The sequence below is a fragment of the Ochlerotatus camptorhynchus genome, unplaced genomic scaffold (assembly GCF_037179485.1).
Source record: "Ochlerotatus camptorhynchus isolate MF236.1 unplaced genomic scaffold, CSIRO-AGI_Acam_v1.1 ptg000361l, whole genome shotgun sequence".
Taxonomy (NCBI): domain Eukaryota; kingdom Metazoa; phylum Arthropoda; class Insecta; order Diptera; family Culicidae; genus Ochlerotatus; species Ochlerotatus camptorhynchus.
The window spans coordinates 10674432-10690966 of NW_027040849.1; the positions used below are offsets into that span (position 1 = coordinate 10674432).

The window sequence follows — 16535 nt, forward strand, 5'->3', positions numbered from 1 at the left end:
TATTGTGAATTGAACAAATGCAGTTAAACAATGTTCAAATGATGATTGAATTAATCTAAATGGCATTAAAGAGTTCTCTTTGACTCTCATGTAAGATCCGTATTGATTATGTTGACTTTGACCAAAATCAATTAATAATTGTTGCTAGAACAACTTCTTAATTAATTTCTCTTCCCTCATAAGAGTAGAAGAGAAAGAAACGAGCAGGACAGTCTGAGGCAGCCACGTAATCATAGTAGGCATTGATTTTCGTCCTGTTTCGAGTGTTTTTGTTTTTATTGGAGATATCGTGTAGAAAATCTGGAAAAATTAAAAAAAAAACTTCATGAAGAAAATAAAGAGTTTGCTTGTTGTGCTTCGAAAAAGCGACTCTGTAAAAAAAAATCAGGCCACTTTAGAAGCGACGATCGTTGACAGATTTTTACTCCATGGAGTTCAATAAAGGAGATTGTAGGTATCTGAAAGTTTTGTGCCCCGTACTCAGCAGGTGGTGAAGCTGGCATTTGCCACCAAAACATCCTGAGGGGTGGACAATTTGCTTGGATTTAAAAAAAAAATAGATATGTTTGACTCAATGGCGAGATCGAAAATAAATTCTGGCAACCATGACGAATTGGTTTGAAAATCGTCCAACCGATAATACAGGAATGAAACTCACATGAGGTTAGCTACTCTTGCCCAGTGAGTTTAGGTAGTCCTAACCTTGAATTACTACAGCATTGCTAAAGCTTCATTGCAATTCCCATATTTTGAATAAGAAAACATTCAGGAAGGTTCAGCGACTTTCTAGGAAATTATGCGAACTATAGGGAACTGTAGTGAATTTTTGGAAAGTTCGGCAAACTATAGATAAGTTCCTCCAAAGAAGCAGAGAAATTCAACAAATTTCAGAGAAGTTCATTGAACTTCAGGAAAGACTTCAGGAAAATTCTTCAAACTTTAAAGGTGTGCTTCGCTCTCCAGATCTGCCAACTTCAGGGATATTTTGTGAGCTTCAGGGGAGTTCAATGATATCCTGGTAAGTTCTACGAACTTCAAGAGAGTTCTGTGAACTATAGCAACACTATATGAATTTCAATGATGTGCTGCAAACAGTTCTTTAAACGCGAGGATTTTTTGCAACCTTTAGGATGGTCTGTGAACCACAGGAAAATTTAATAACATTAGGAAAGTACTATGAATTTTGAAAAATATCTGAGAATTTCAGGAAAAAAAACAAGAACATCAAAGAACATCATGAAAATTAAAAGAATTTCATCGAAGTTCAACGAAATCAAGGAAAAACATATGAACAGGGATTTGAATTTGAATGTTACTTCTATAAGCTGTCTCATTGGGTCGTTGGTGGAACAACTCCCACTCCATGTCTTAGAAAACAGGTATAATATTGAGAATTTGTTGCAATATCTCTTTCTCTTTTACGCTTCCTTTATGAAATGTGATCGAGGGCATGAGCAGAGTGGAAAGGCGTAAAAATGAGAGTTTGCCACCTAAAGAAAATCGTGAGTACGGCTCGCGCTTGTTACATTGTCGTTTAACGGTATAAAAAAGGGAGCAGTTTATGAAAATTGAGGTTCATAAATATCCAGAAGACCAAACTCGACAGTCAAAGTTGTGCGGGTGTGTAGATATTTGTTAGCAGGCAAAAAAACTAGTCTAGGTTAGTTTTTCAAACGTCACAGCAAGACCAATGCGTTTAAATTTGAAACAGTCAGGAAAAAATCTAAGATTTCTCACGAAGATTTACTCAGTTTTAAGAAAGATCTTAAGCTGAGTGGTCAGTATGTAACAGTTATATTTATAACTTTATATTTTACATGACTTTAAACTAACTATACTTTTGTTATATTACAGACGCTAAAATTGGCCTCAAATCAGCTATAAGGAAAGACAACGCGACCAAGAATGATCGCAATAACGCAATATGGTGGCTGCCGCAAATGCGACTCAGCATACGCAATTTGGATTCACTGGTCGCCATTGTAGGTGCTTGAAAAACGCCATTATCTGATAATCGTGCAGTTTTTAAAGGATGAAATTTTAATCATCAGCTAATGAAAAACAACACATCGCTGATTTTTCGATATGTTGTGTAAAAAAGCCTAAATTTTTAAGGAAAAATATAAAAACACATTGCACCCTTAATCTACAAACCATGAAAACCATAATAAACGAATACAATCAATGTTTTCAAATATAAAATCCCAATTTTTTAATATCATTACATTGCATCATTACAAGTACTTTTAATTACCTTTCATTTGATATTTTGATCTTTAAAATTGGCCCAGTTGTTCAAAAGCTATAATTTTTTTTAAAAAGTCTTTTTTGAAAAAAATAAAAAATAAAATTTTTCTGGACTACCCTAACGTTGAAATAGTCACCCTAATGACAAAATGAAAAAAAATTCTACGATAAGGTTCAAAACTACCATTTCCTACCAAATTCTGCGAACCACTATATCGTTTTGCAATGGAATGGCTCAATAATAGTAAATTTAGAGACTAAACCATTGTTTTAATTATTTCATTAATTTAAACATTCTGAGATCATGACATTGTTACGATATCTGACGGTACCGAAGAGGGAATCTTACTGTATCATTGAAACTTAGTGTTTTGACAACTTTAATCCCCTTTTGAATCATTTTCAGCTGAATTTGTTTCGATCCGTAACAGTTTTGTATCATCAATAGTCCGTATACGCCTTTGTGAACAGCTAAGTAAACTTCAAAACACTTTTTCTCAAAAAATCCAAGATGAAATATTTTAAAATCTTCGCAGATTTGATTGTTAGGATCAATACTAACTTCATGTGAAGATAAAACTGAGGTACATGAATGTTGCAAAAAAGTGCCTTCAGACATAGCGTGTGACGTTTGTCAGAAAATAAGCAGATCCAATCTTGATACCCGATTCAGGTTGGAACTGAATAATAAACGAATTCAAAACACTGCGTTTCCTTACGGAATTCAAAGTAACGATTTGCAGATTGCTTTGTTGATACCAATGGTTGCTTTGATTGTTGTAACCTCAAGTGAAGAAGATGTATATTTATAATGAACCGTGCAATAATTCAAGACCAACAATTGCAAAGGCCTCAACTCCATTTTGTAAACAAACCTTGCAAAGCCATTCTGTCGCGAACCGAAGTCCGCCAACGCAAACGAACAAAATTAACAGGTAGGGAAAATTCTCTTCTTCCCGATTGTGATTTAGGTTTGTGAATGTACACACCCAATTTTTATTGCCGTAAACCAGCTAAAATTTGCTGGATTTTGCCGAGCTGGAAGTTCAGCAATCCTTTCAGCAAAATAATTTTGCTGGATTACCAGTAAACTGTTCTGTCAATAAAGTGACCGCAGATTACTGACAAACCAGCAAAATATTACTGATGCTGCAGCAAATAGGAAGAGCAATTATTTTACAGTATGAAGAAATGAAAAATGTAAAACGTGTGGAATTCAATGTGTGCCACAATTTATTCTAAATATCGTTATTTATTCTAGGCTAGTTTATTTGATATCATGCATATGGTGTTTGGAAGGTTTCTATAAAACAGATAAACGCGTCTTCTGATCATGTCATGTTGCGGTTTTGTTTCGAGCTGCAAGCATAGAGATAAATCACAGACAAACAGACATTACACATTGAATATTTCTCATTGTAAAACATTGCCGCTAAAACATTACCGCCATCTGTTGAGTACACTGTGGTGGGTAGTACGCTGAACAGATGGCGGTAGTGTGTAAACGTCAAACTCAAGGCAAATGACTATGCGCGCCACAGGTGGTGGTACTAACTAGAGTCGGTGTATAATGAGTCACGCCAAGAGTAAAACAGTTGAACTCGCATCACGGTTTTCGAAAGATTCCCTTTCTTTTCACTTGGCAACAGAGGACCACTAAATCAACTTCAAATGACTTCTAGCCAGCAAAAAAATAGCGGCTTTTGTAAATCATTATATCAGTGGTTTTGTCCAATCATCTTAACAAAAAATAGTAGAAATTCTCATTACTGATCGTTACCAAACGTATCATATGACAATTTAATGCTCACTGCGTGTATATGATCATTTCTTCGATCATATTTTATATTTTATTGCAATACCTTTCGTGGACCTTTCATAGCATCGTAATGTTTGTTTACTTTGCACGATAGGTAGCCGGTTTGACAGTTCAATAGGTAGACTTGGCTTCACTCTTGGCGTGACTCATTATACACCGACTCTAGTACTAACAACTACGATACTTTTAAATTGACCGTTAAATGCTTGTTCGATGAACAACTTGCGAGTGTTGTGTCTGTTAAATTATATTTTTTTCATAATTTCAGCATGATTTTTTTTTGGACTAAACGTTAAAAATGTTGCACTTACTTGTAGGTGTATAACAGTAAACATCATTTTTAAGAAAAAAAATTATGCTAGAATTTAGCAAATTTACTGTGAATATTACAGTCGGGAATCAAACATACGGGGGAAATTGAATTTTCTTGCACTGACGTTTAATTTGAGAGATCGAATACAATTTAATGAGATTCCAGCAAAATATCTCAAATTACTGGATGGTCGGTGAAATGTGGTTTTGCTGGGATCAGTTCAGCAATTCATTTTGCTAGAACTTGATTCAAAATTTTGGTGTGTAGCTTTCGTTTCGCGATAAAATGGCCTTACAAGGTTTGTTTACAAAATGGAGTTGAGACTTTTTCAATTGTTGGTCTTGAATTGTGTAAGCATTAAAGAGGGATGGGGTGATTGTAATTTTCTAGCGATATCTTTACTAGAGAGGGACATATATTATTTAAGGATGAAGAAATCAAATGCAGAATGCTGTAGGATATTAATAAGAGTGGAGGAGCAATTGGTATGATTTGACAAAGTCTTACATTGCACAGTGGTCCAGAATGCAGATTTAGGTGGAATGATATGTTTTGAGTCTGAAATTGAAACTTAAGACTAAAAGTTTCTTCTACAAAGTTGTTTCTTATAGTTAGGCCCTCATTTTTATGACAATGAATTCCAGGGTGGTTCATATTATCATTAAAATAAAAATTTTTGCTGATTTCAAGCAACTTTGTAGAAAATAACTTTTTTGTATCTCTTAAACTGACCGATTTAGAGCTATTTTATTGAATTGAGTTAGGGTGGCTCAAAAAAAAAAACAGTGGTTTTGCTCTAGTTTTCTTATTTCGAATTTCTCAGCAAAGGTGTTTTGAAATAACTTTTAGATCTTAAGAAGGCGCAAATTGCAAATTGCAGCACAAAGCTTGTCAATATCTTTCGCCGATCAAGAGTTATTGACGTTTTTATACTAAAAATATGCACTTTTCAAATGTTAATATCTCTGGTTGGGGCAAACAAAAAAAAAAGTTTTTTACGGCATTTGAAAGAGCGTATGTTATTCTCAATAAAATAAAAAAAATGGAGGTATGTTATTTTTTAAACTCGTATCAAATCAATTTGAATTTATTTATATTTTTTACTGTATTTGGGTATATATTTTTTATTAGAAGAGATACAGACAACATATCTCGCTATAAAACATTCGTCTTAAAGAGTTTTAAAAGTCTCTAGAAGATGACTTTCATGAGAAATTTCAAATAAAAAAGTTAGTGCTAAAAAGTCCAAAAATGTATACCATAATTTATTAAAACAAAAAAGTTAGATTTTTATTTTAATGATAATAGGAACCACTCTAGAATTCATAGTCATAAAAATGAGGGCCTAACTATAAGGAACAACTTTGCAGAAGAAACTTTTTGTAATAGATTCAATTTCAGGCTCAAAACATATCATTCCACCTAAATCTTCATTCTGGGCCACTGTGCATTGGGCGATAGCGAGTTGAAAAATTCAGAAGAACTGCTAACGTTATTGTATGACACACATTCGAAAGACGAAGTGATGTGTCAGCTTATTGTCAAAATTCGTTTCAAATTCTTAGGTTGAACTGGAACTGTTTTGATCGGTGATTATTTGCAAGTGATTCAATCTGTTTCAGAACCGTAACCACATGTACATAGGAACAACAAAGTTGAACAGGTTTCTCTCCTTATTTGCATATTTGTGTTGCTGGTCACGAAAATGAAAATAACATATTAGTTCTTGATAATCTTGGAATAAGAATACGGGATTTGATCAGGGTTAAACTTAACGACAGTATACGTTATAACACTATCCTTCTCTTACCTTACTAACGAATGTCCAAATAAAAGGATGTCGATGTTTGAACATAGACAAACGTTTTCAGCTTGCATCAGGCTATTAAAGGGCGAACACGAAATTATTGCGACACCGAAAATGTCATGCCAATTTTCTTATAATGTTTAGAATCAAACCAAAATTTTAGGGTAGTTTTATACATATATTTACTTCAAAAATCAAAAGAAAAGTTAATCGATGGAGCCTTGAGTATAAAATTGAACGCATTTTCGCTTGATGCCCTCCATCAAAGTCTTTACAGTGTCATCCGGTACCAGTTTCTCAGTTTTTTTTTCCATTTTCTTAACATGACCTTCTCGTCTTTGACTGTCTTCTTGCTCTTCCGAAGTTCCCGCTTCATTATTGCCCAGTACTGCTCCACCGGGCGCAGCTCCGGACAGTTTGGCGGATTCATGTCCTTTGGAACAAAATGGACAGAATTGGCCTCATACCACTCCAGGACACTTTTAGAATAGTGGCATGATGCCAAATCTGGCCAAAATAGCGGAGCTTCGTCGTTCTGCTGCAAGAACGGCAAAAGGCGCTTCTCGAGGCACTCAGATTTGTAGATCTCGCCATTTACTGTGCCCTTTGTCACGAAAGGCTCACTCCTCAGTCCGCAAGAGCAGATGGCCTGCTAAATGAGATATTTGGAGGCGAACTTCGACATTTTCTTCTTCTTAAATTTGTCGCCCACATCGAACTTGCTCTTGCCGGTGAAAAACTCCAACCCCGGAATTTGCTTAAAATCGGCTTTTATATACGTTTCGTCGTCCATCACACAGCAGCCATATTTTGTCAGCATCTTCTCGTAGAGCTTCCGTGCCCGAGTTTTAGCCGTCGATTGTTGCCGCTCATCGCGGTTTGGGAAGATCTGTACCTTGTATGTATGTAGTCCAGCTCTCTTCTTTGCATTCTGAGCGTAGCTCTGCGACATGCCGATCTTTTTAGCCAAATCACAGCTTGAGACGTTGGGATTTGCTTTAATCATCCGCTTCACCTTTCCCTCCGTCTTTTTGTTCTCCGGTCCCGGTTTTCTTCCAGCTCCTTTGCCGTGGTCCAACGTCAACCGCTCCTGGAACCGCTTCAACACTCTGGAGACGGTTGAATGGTGAATGTTCAACATTTTTCCCAACTGCCGGTGCGACAGGTCAGGAAATTCCAGGTGTTTGGAAAGAATTTGTTCTCTCAACTCGCGTTGGTTCACCTCCATTTTCGTTGAATCGAAAAACACGACTTCGAGTTTGACAGCATGTACACAATACACATCAATGAGAAAGTGTGCAAAATTTGGTTGATTTTTACCCAATGGTAAAAAAGTTATGCCCTGTTGAATGTGTCGCAATAATTTCGTGTTCGCCCTTTATAAAGAAAAATACCTTACTTGCAATTTAAAAAATCTGTTCATAGCTGACGTTAGTGTGTTTGTAAATATGACAGTTTGAAAAAAGTAAAATTGAGGCTACTTCGTTATGGAGTAACAATGATAGTTTTTGACTAGGGGCATCCCACTCTAAACTTTAGTTCCAATATTTATTAAATATTTTTAAATATCTCGTAAGTATCGCTAAATATTTTTAAGTATTTTGTTTCTAGGTTTTATTTTCAGCGTAGTAACGTTTGTTTATGACCGGTTGCTAGTGCTGTGTTTTTTATTTTTTGCTCCATCAGTTCGACAATTTTAGTCGCGTGATCTGATAATTTTTTAGAGTATAAAATTAGTTTATTTGAAATGAAGTGTGAATTCATTGTACGGGGTAGGTATTTTAAATCAGCCTACGAAAGGATATAACAAAATTTATGTTTTTCAGTGATGTAAAATATGAAAATGAAGTACACCAAGTCTTTTTGATCCGTTTTCTCTAACATCAGAATCCTAGAAGACGATTGTGGAACCAAAGAGCTGTAAACATTCAATTATAATCCCCTACAATTAAAGAACATTTAATTACTGTACAGTCAGTCTAGCGTGTTCATCATATGGAAGTGTTTCATATTTGTGGAAGAATGTATGTTGTTGTTGACTGCATATATTATGAAATAAAGGCTGAACACAATGAAACTGTTTATTCTCAAGATCACTAAACATTTAACAGACTAATCATAGTTTACCGAACCACCGAATCTATAAATAACAATAATTTGAAAATAACTATAAGGTTTTTTAAACGATAAAATGAAACATGGAAAATGGAGCATTTTTGTAAGGTTATCGTTCAGCTCATTAGCCCATTTAATGAGCATGCCCCCAATATCGCCACATTTTTTTTTTATAATCTATCCACTATCCACTAGAAGCTAGTTCAAGCATTAAGTACGTCAGGCACTGGGGGGGGGGGGGGGGGGGTGTTGATACAAATATGTGACAAGCAATGCATTAGGTAGTGGAACAAAGTGACGAATGGGAAGGGGGAGTACATTTTCTCTAATTTTTGCGAGGAGTGCTTAATGCATGCTTTCCAACTCAATGGTTCCAACACTATTGGTTTTTTTTAGGGTGAAATAGGGGAATTTACGTATTCTCGGCAACCTAAGCAGCGACCTGCTTTCTATAGCCTTTTTCTCTAAGGAACGCACACATATGCAGTATTGGTTTGTTTACAATCTTTTGCTGCCAGCTGCTCTAACAATTTCAGTCGAAAGAATTGTCAAAAACTGTTTTGAAACGATTTTACAAAGCTCCAATCTTCTCTAGTGAGAGCGAGTATTGTCGGCAACCAGTTTTTCTTCGGCAACCGTTCCATTTGAACTGCATGTAAATCTGCTGTTCTATTATCGGCAACTCGAAATCAGCTACAATTTGTAGTGCGTGTGTTTCATTTCAAGAAAACCCTGCTAGATTGCTTTTTCTCAGTGGTAAAAATATAGTCAAATTGAAGTTGAAAGCATAAAGAATCGTTTGCATGCATTCAGCGAAGTGTTTTCGTAAGAAAATCCAGTGAAAATAGTGTTTCAATTTGGGTTGCCGAAAATAGTCTGTCATGCCGAAGCCGTCATTTCCCCTAATAGATTTTCGTTAAACGAAACCTTTAGGACCATAATGTCCACATGGGAATGTTCAAAGTAAGCGTCTGTAAGAAAAATATCAGGTGAATTGAATGTTATGATAGTCAATTTTAATAACCGTTTTAAATTTTGTTCTGAACCGATTTTTCGATTTGAACTTGTCTAACTTGGCGACCTTTATGAGCTTCAAGTAGAAGGGCATCGTATGGGAGGAAATCCATGGGAATGTTGTACATTTCTGCGGCCCATAATGCTACGGAAGCTATGAGACTCGGCTCTCCGGATGCCACAAGTTCCGATACCAGCTCCCATCAGCTTAAATGTTCGTAGTCATTATCACAGGATCAAGATCCTAGTGGGTGAAAACTTCGGAGAAAACCTCCGTGAAAACTATACTTATAACAAGAAAGTCATTTCCAGATCTGTATTTTGAAGGATACATTTAAACGAGCAATAGTTGAAAGGTTCCAATGGCCATCAGTATAGCTTCCTCCTGGGACTGGATCAAAGAGTCACGTACGATACGGTCAGTGGCGTGTAGTTAATTCTATTAATATTGAAACTCACAACTGTTTGACACCGGGACTTCTGCGCCGTCTCTGAAGGGGACGTGTCTTCATCCCTGACTGCTAGTCTAAGCCAGTCGGCAGTTGTTGGGGTGGGCACCAAAGGCCTGTTCTGCTCCCGGGTCTCCGGGCGTTGGCGAGGTAGGGAGAGTTTTCGGAATTATGAGAAGCTTTACAAAAAGGGTTAATTTAGGCTTTAATTGAATGGTTTTATTGATCCAATGGCGGGCGGGAGGTGAAACACTTACGCTGCTGCAATAGAGAGACCGACCGCTGTCTATGTTAAGCTGCCGATTCTCGTGGCTATAGGCGGCTGTAGTGTGAACTTATCCCAGATCCTGGGAGACCACGGACTTTAGCTGTCCCAGAGGTTGCAATCTCGGTCTCCGAAAGGCACACTATCACCGCTTTATAGGCTCCTCACACACTACCTTCCAAAAGTGCACTCTAACAACGTGCCTCACGTCTCTGAACCCCATCCAAATTTCACCAGATCCACTCTGTTCCACAGCTCCAGACTCACTGACACTCTCTACTCTTCATCATAGCTCATCCACCACCCTTTTGTTATGCGTTTTGCTCTATCCGCTGTTCCATCGTGGCCCTCTTCATTATGGGACACTGAACACTGTTTCTTTTCCTATCGTCTCACAATTATACGGATCGAAAAACAATATAATAAATGTTAAATGTACACAAAATCAGATAAGATTTGAATCCAAACGTCGGATAAACATACAAATGAAATTTGTTTATAGGCTATAGCAACCGAACAAACAAACCATCACTAGATATTTCATAAGTATTTCTTAAGTATTTATAAATATTCCCAGGTATCTATAGGTATATCGATAGAAATATAAAGTTTAGAGTGGGATGCCCCTAGGTTTTTGAAGTATATTCTAAATATTTGTTACATCAATTCGAGGGGGTGTCACATCTAAATCTTGATTCTAGCTGCTCACCAAATATCACACTAGCAAATCAATCTTCGAACAATCTTCTCGCATCTACTTGCATCGCGCATTATCTTTTTGCAAGAAATCTTCAGAATCGTTATCAACATTGTTTCTATCTACTCAGCGTGCGTAGATAGAGTCATCCCCCTCGACATCAATTACTGTTTCTCAAATTTATTTTTTTTTAAATCGAGTACTGAAGATCCTAGAGTCAATTGGTTAGTAATATGTTTAACGAAAATTATTGCATTTTCACTATTTTTTTAGTCTTGTGACCGAACATCAGTATTTTGATTTGGAGTTACTTAGATGATGCTCGATGAATGTAGAAAAACATGCGAGAAACTCAAACAATTTAGTTCAAGAAATATGAAACTTTGAATAAGTATATAATCAGAAAACATCATAAGCAATAAGAACACAACAATAAATTTGTGATGGTTTGAGTGCTTTTTCAAACAGGCAAAAAGCAAGAAAATTGTTTTTCAATATGTTTGGCAAACATGTTACACAAACTAGGGGAAATGGCTCTAATGTTGGCCTATGGATCTAAGATTGGGCCCATCGCTAAAAATCTGCTATTTATAAATTTTATCTAGATGAACGCGTCATTGGGATGGTACTTATGGATATTTTCGGTCGCTATTGAAAATTTAGTCGATTGCTGAATTTCTGTATTAGCCCAAATAAGGGGCATTTAGGCCTACATTACATTTATTTCCCCTTTATAAAAACTATTTGTGGAATCAAGGGAAGTGCCCAAAGCTACAATATGGAACCAATGTTTCTAATTCGAAAAAAAAAACAGAAAGTAAATTACATCATTATATTCTACTATCAAAGTTACCCGCATTATCAAAGATACCACGTTTTAAGGTAACTCACAGCTACTCAATGTAAATATATAGGCTCAGACTACAGCTGACTTGCCCCTAGGTTTTATGTGCCAAACACAAACTTCACAGTCTATTCTTATTTCTTACACAAACAAAATATTATCATAATATCTTATTATTCCATAATGTCATAAAATATTGTTTAGTCAAAGTGAATGGAAGGCTCCCAGGTTAGGGAATACATTTCAAATCTACTATTTTAATCTAATTAATGAAATACTACACAATTTATCTTATAACAATATCATGAAAAAGGATTGTTGAGAAACGAAAATTCAAAACAGTGTAGTGATCTACTGCGCCCTGTTATACGGTACCCACAAATTTTCCAAAGTCCATTTTTAAATCTCAAATTAAAACTTAATTCGCAGCTCAGTACAACCCGAAAGTAGTGCTCGTGTTTTAAAGAAGAAGAAAAACTCCCAAAATTAATATTTCCGGGCAAGTGTCATTCGAGCTAGTGTTGCCACTTGTAGGCCATCAAACTACCGCCATCTAATTAGGTACGAATACAAGTCCGCATTTACCCACTGAGCAGTGGGTTGCCTCCTACAGATTGAAAAACCCTGCCTTACGGTATCCAAATAAACAAGGGGGTCCCAATTTTTTTCGTGATTTTGTTGCATCGCTGAGCACTGACTGACTTCCAGGCTCTGGCTGCTCCAATCAGATGCAAGTAAGTGAACAGTAATAATATTGGTCAGTAATAGGTTTCAGTATCGCGCGGCGGGTGGTGAGTACCTATACCACTGCTTGCTTGTACCCGACCCGACGACGGGTGAGCTACTCGCTGTGAGTGCGCGTACCCAAGCAAGTGCTTGACAATGAAAATAGAATTACTCGCGTTGCTTAGTTGCGTCAATCAGCTCGAACAGTACACACGCACATCGGAATACGGTCCTGCTCATAAAATATTAGTTGTTGTAAACTTTGCGGAATAGTTGGGGTGAACGAGTTTTTAAACTGAACTAACTAAACTGGAGGATCAAGTGTTTGGAAGTCGGTGAATTTGGCTGAATAATTTCGAGAAAAAAGTGGGTATCTTGAAGATTGGGATTGTGATTGAATAATATTTGCCTAAGTGACATTCAACAAGAGAGTGAAACTGTGTGTTTGAAAAACGTAGCGATTTTCCTTATTTAGCTAGCCATTCCGTCCATTTCCGTTCGGCTCCGACGTTGGGTGTTCAAGTGACATATGCCTCGAAGGCGAAAGCGGATAGTTTTAATTATTGAAAGTGTTTGATTTAAATAAACAAATCGCACGCTCTTCAGGGAAAGAGTGGTAACAACACACCCGACACCGGACTATGAGAGTGAGGCAACATTAGGCGACTCTATTTACCCATATCATCAACGTATTTTTCGTCTGACCGTCCGTCGTCGTCGTCGTCGACTTGCATTTCTTCTTCAGTACCACACCGCTCTGCCGTCCGCAGCCGTTAGATTTACGATTCCGTCGTGCGAGCGCGCGCGCCCGCATTTCGCTAGTTACGTTGGGTGCCATATACAGAATTGGTGCTTTTAACTGTGCAAGGAAACGACCATCAACGCAGACGGTCGCATAACGCAATAAGCGATCCAAAATTATTTGGTTCAAGTTTCGAACCCAATTACCTCTGGACAATAGCACCCACCCCGAACTCCCCTCGCTCGGTTATCACTTAAGCCATCCCGTACCACTCATTCCCAATCAAACCCCTTGATCATACCAAACAAACAATTTCAATACATTACAACGAACGAACCCTTCTCTTCGGTACAGATAAGCCGGAAGGTAAAGTGAGACTTTGATAGGCCCCCATCCCCCTTCCAAAAAATCAAAAATCCTGTGACCTACACCTTGAAGGGGCACCGTCGAACGGAACAGTAACAGTTGTCCAAAATGAGCACGGATGTGGCCCTTAACAATGACCTCTCCCTGACGGAGGAAAAGAAGATCACCACCACACCGGTGATGGAGTTCTACCGCGGCAAGAATGTCCTGGTCACCGGAGGAACCGGCTTCATCGGTCGACTGCTGATCGAGAAGTTGCTCAGGTGAGTTCCACTTTCGTCTGTCCAAGTCCAAGTGCAAATGCGTAGTTGTAATTGATCGGCAGAGTTTATGAATTTGCAAAGACTCCAAACGCCACAAATTATGGCTTAATGGTAGTTCACCACCGCCTCCCTCAATCGCCCCAGTCTTGCTAACCTTGAGGGACTAGTTACCGCAGAGTGCGAGTAGTGATAATTTATTCCAATAGTTAAATATCCGATAGTCGTCTGTCGTATGATCGTCAATTAATTAAGGAGTAGTGTTTTATGTTTGATATCTTTTACAACCTGGGACTATCAATGACCTAGCATCATCGCACCGGACTGACGTCGATGATGATGTTTCTTGGCGAGGTGATTTTGCGAATTTAGCCTAACGTCAACCGTTGACGGTTCGAGTCGCTCGTCGATCTGAAGTAGCTTGTATTATGATGATGTTGAAATATTTTGTTGAAGTGTTCCGCACGCGGACAAGTGTTTGGCTCAGTACTTGCGAGAAGATCATTAATAATACTTTTCGGCGAAGATCATTGACACGTTCACGGTCACCGGTAAGGGGCGATGAGATATGAGGTCATTTTGATCTTGGATGAGGCAGACCAGTGCCATTGGAAGAACTGCTTTCTATTAGCACCTGTGCAACGTGTTGACTGCTGGGAACTAACGGAATAATTAGGGGAAATTTTCTCCTGTTTTGTAGGAGAGTTAAATCATTGGTGGTATACTGCAATTTGATATACATATTAGAGTGGGTCACCGTTATATGAAAAAAAAAAACGCAAACTTTACCTCACCAAGCGAGAACAACCCTTTTTGGGTTCCATTTGAGGTCCGAAACAACTGCGCAACATTTTTGGTTGATTGCTTTCCGGATGGCTTTTCGCATTGCGTTCTAAATTTGTATGGAAATTAGTACGGGAAAACCTAATTTTTTGCAGTTTTTATCCCTAGAGACCACAATTTTGCTTGAATTATGTAACTAACCATGTACAAATATAATCCAGGAAGTGCCCAACAATGTTGCCAAAAGATGTTCAGTGGTAGAATGTCTCCAAAAAATATTAACACTGTTCAAATATGTATGGTTTGAATTAAATGCCAAAAATCACTTTTTATGCCAACACTGGCGGTGCATGGGAGTCAGATTCACAACTGAAATAATTTCGGAGTTTCTTGTCTTATCGATTTGGTATGTTCAGATGAATTATTAAAAAAAAAAGTTCAATTTCATAAGCGTAGTTAGAGAGATTTTGAACCGAACATTGTTGTAGTTCAAATATTTAATATCCATTGCCCGTACGTTAATGAGGTGATGTTGTTTGAATTATTACCAGTTTGAAAATTTTAAATTTCAATAGGGCAGAGAACTTCTTCGGCCTAATCGACCATGTTGGGCCTATCGAGCAGAAAACTTCAAATAAATCCATGATTTCAGAGTTAACAAGTCAATTATGCGATTGGTACGATACTTTAGTTCAAAAGCTACGGAACGAAGTCAATGAGAACGCGTGATATGAAGGTTTGGACCCATTATTCCGTTTCAATGGCGTTTCAATCCGTAGGCCGAGTTTGGCGTCAAGAAGTAGTGTTAGACTTTGACAATATCTCAACGATTGTGCTTAATAGGCCGGAAATGGGGTAGTTAACCCTACAAAGCTTTAATTTGAAATATTAAACTGGCATTAATCCACGCTCATATAGAAAACACAGAAGTAGTCATACGTCGAAAACCAAACACAGGATAAAACAAAAACTGTCTTCATGAGTTTCGGCTCAGACACAGGTACAGTCGAATTTCGCTCGTTTAGCTATTTTTAAGTTGACTACGTTTTAGTTGGGCTGCAGCCCACCTACAGTGTATCTCAAAATTGAGCGTACAGATGTCCTTAAATTTTAGACAAAAAATAGCTTTAAAAGCACAATTTAATGAGAAACATTTATATATTTCTGGTTGCTGATTCATCATAAATTTATCAATTATTGGTACAGCGTTAGGCTTATTTGGTTGCGTTTATTGAAAGTAAGAGCTATTTGCGAAAAACGTCTTTTCCTTGAAAAACCTTAATATCTTGAACTATTTTTTTTTTTAATTTTGCTCGTTTTAAGTCATAATAAAGATTATTCATACTCTACTAATTTTACTAAAATTCATGCATTAGGTAAAAAGTTTAAAATTGTTCGTTTTACTAAAAATAAATCTTACTTCTTACAGGTTATTCCAATAAACTCCAAAACTAAAACGATAAATCAATAAACATCTGTTTAACCAGTAGCCAAGATTTAAAAAAAAATCTATTCAGAATGTTTCAAAAAATGTTACACCCTGGTATGCTCTATTTTGCGATACACTGTATACGTCATTTCTGATTAATCATAGACTAATCACGAATTTTCTGAGGTTTCGTCAATAAATTCTGGTCTCAATATCCTGGCTTCGTGATCATGGAAATTTTCCAAGCCCGATGTCGATGACATTTTTGCAAAGACCAGAATTTTGTAAGCTTTTGTACAAATATAGAAAAAAATCCACTGAATCTTGTTTATCTATAATGCAAACTCTGGGTTTTGAGTGCGTTTAAAATGTAGATCACGAAAAAAAAATATTCTGCAGGAGCATTTAAATTTTTCTAGGATCGTAGGTATATTCTATATGTTCAAAATATCGACAATTATTCCAAGCCTCAGCATTTTCTTAAATTGTTTGTTTTAGGAATCATGAATTTATAAGTCCCTGGATTTAAAAAAAAAATGTTCCATCCTAGATTTTTTTTTTGGTTTTAAGCCCTAGATGCACACACAATTTGGAATGTTCGTGATCTTAGCAGTTTGAAAATTATTCCTTTTTCCAGAATAAGGAGATTTGCAATGATA

General features: G+C 37.1%; 1 protein-coding gene across 1 annotated transcript in view; it reads left to right on the forward strand.

Moving 5' to 3' along the window:
* The first annotated feature begins 12502 nt into the window (after positions 1 to 12502).
* Positions 12503 to 16535, forward strand: part of LOC135709475 (fatty acyl-CoA reductase wat-like) — a 45711-nt gene continuing 41678 nt past the window's right edge. The window contains exons 1-2 of the mRNA XM_065231838.1: positions 12503 to 12662; positions 13393 to 13667. Coding sequence (XP_065087910.1) covers positions 13513 to 13667 — 155 coding nt within the window. The 5' untranslated portion in view covers positions 12503 to 12662; positions 13393 to 13512. The remainder of the gene's footprint in view (positions 12663 to 13392; positions 13668 to 16535) is intronic.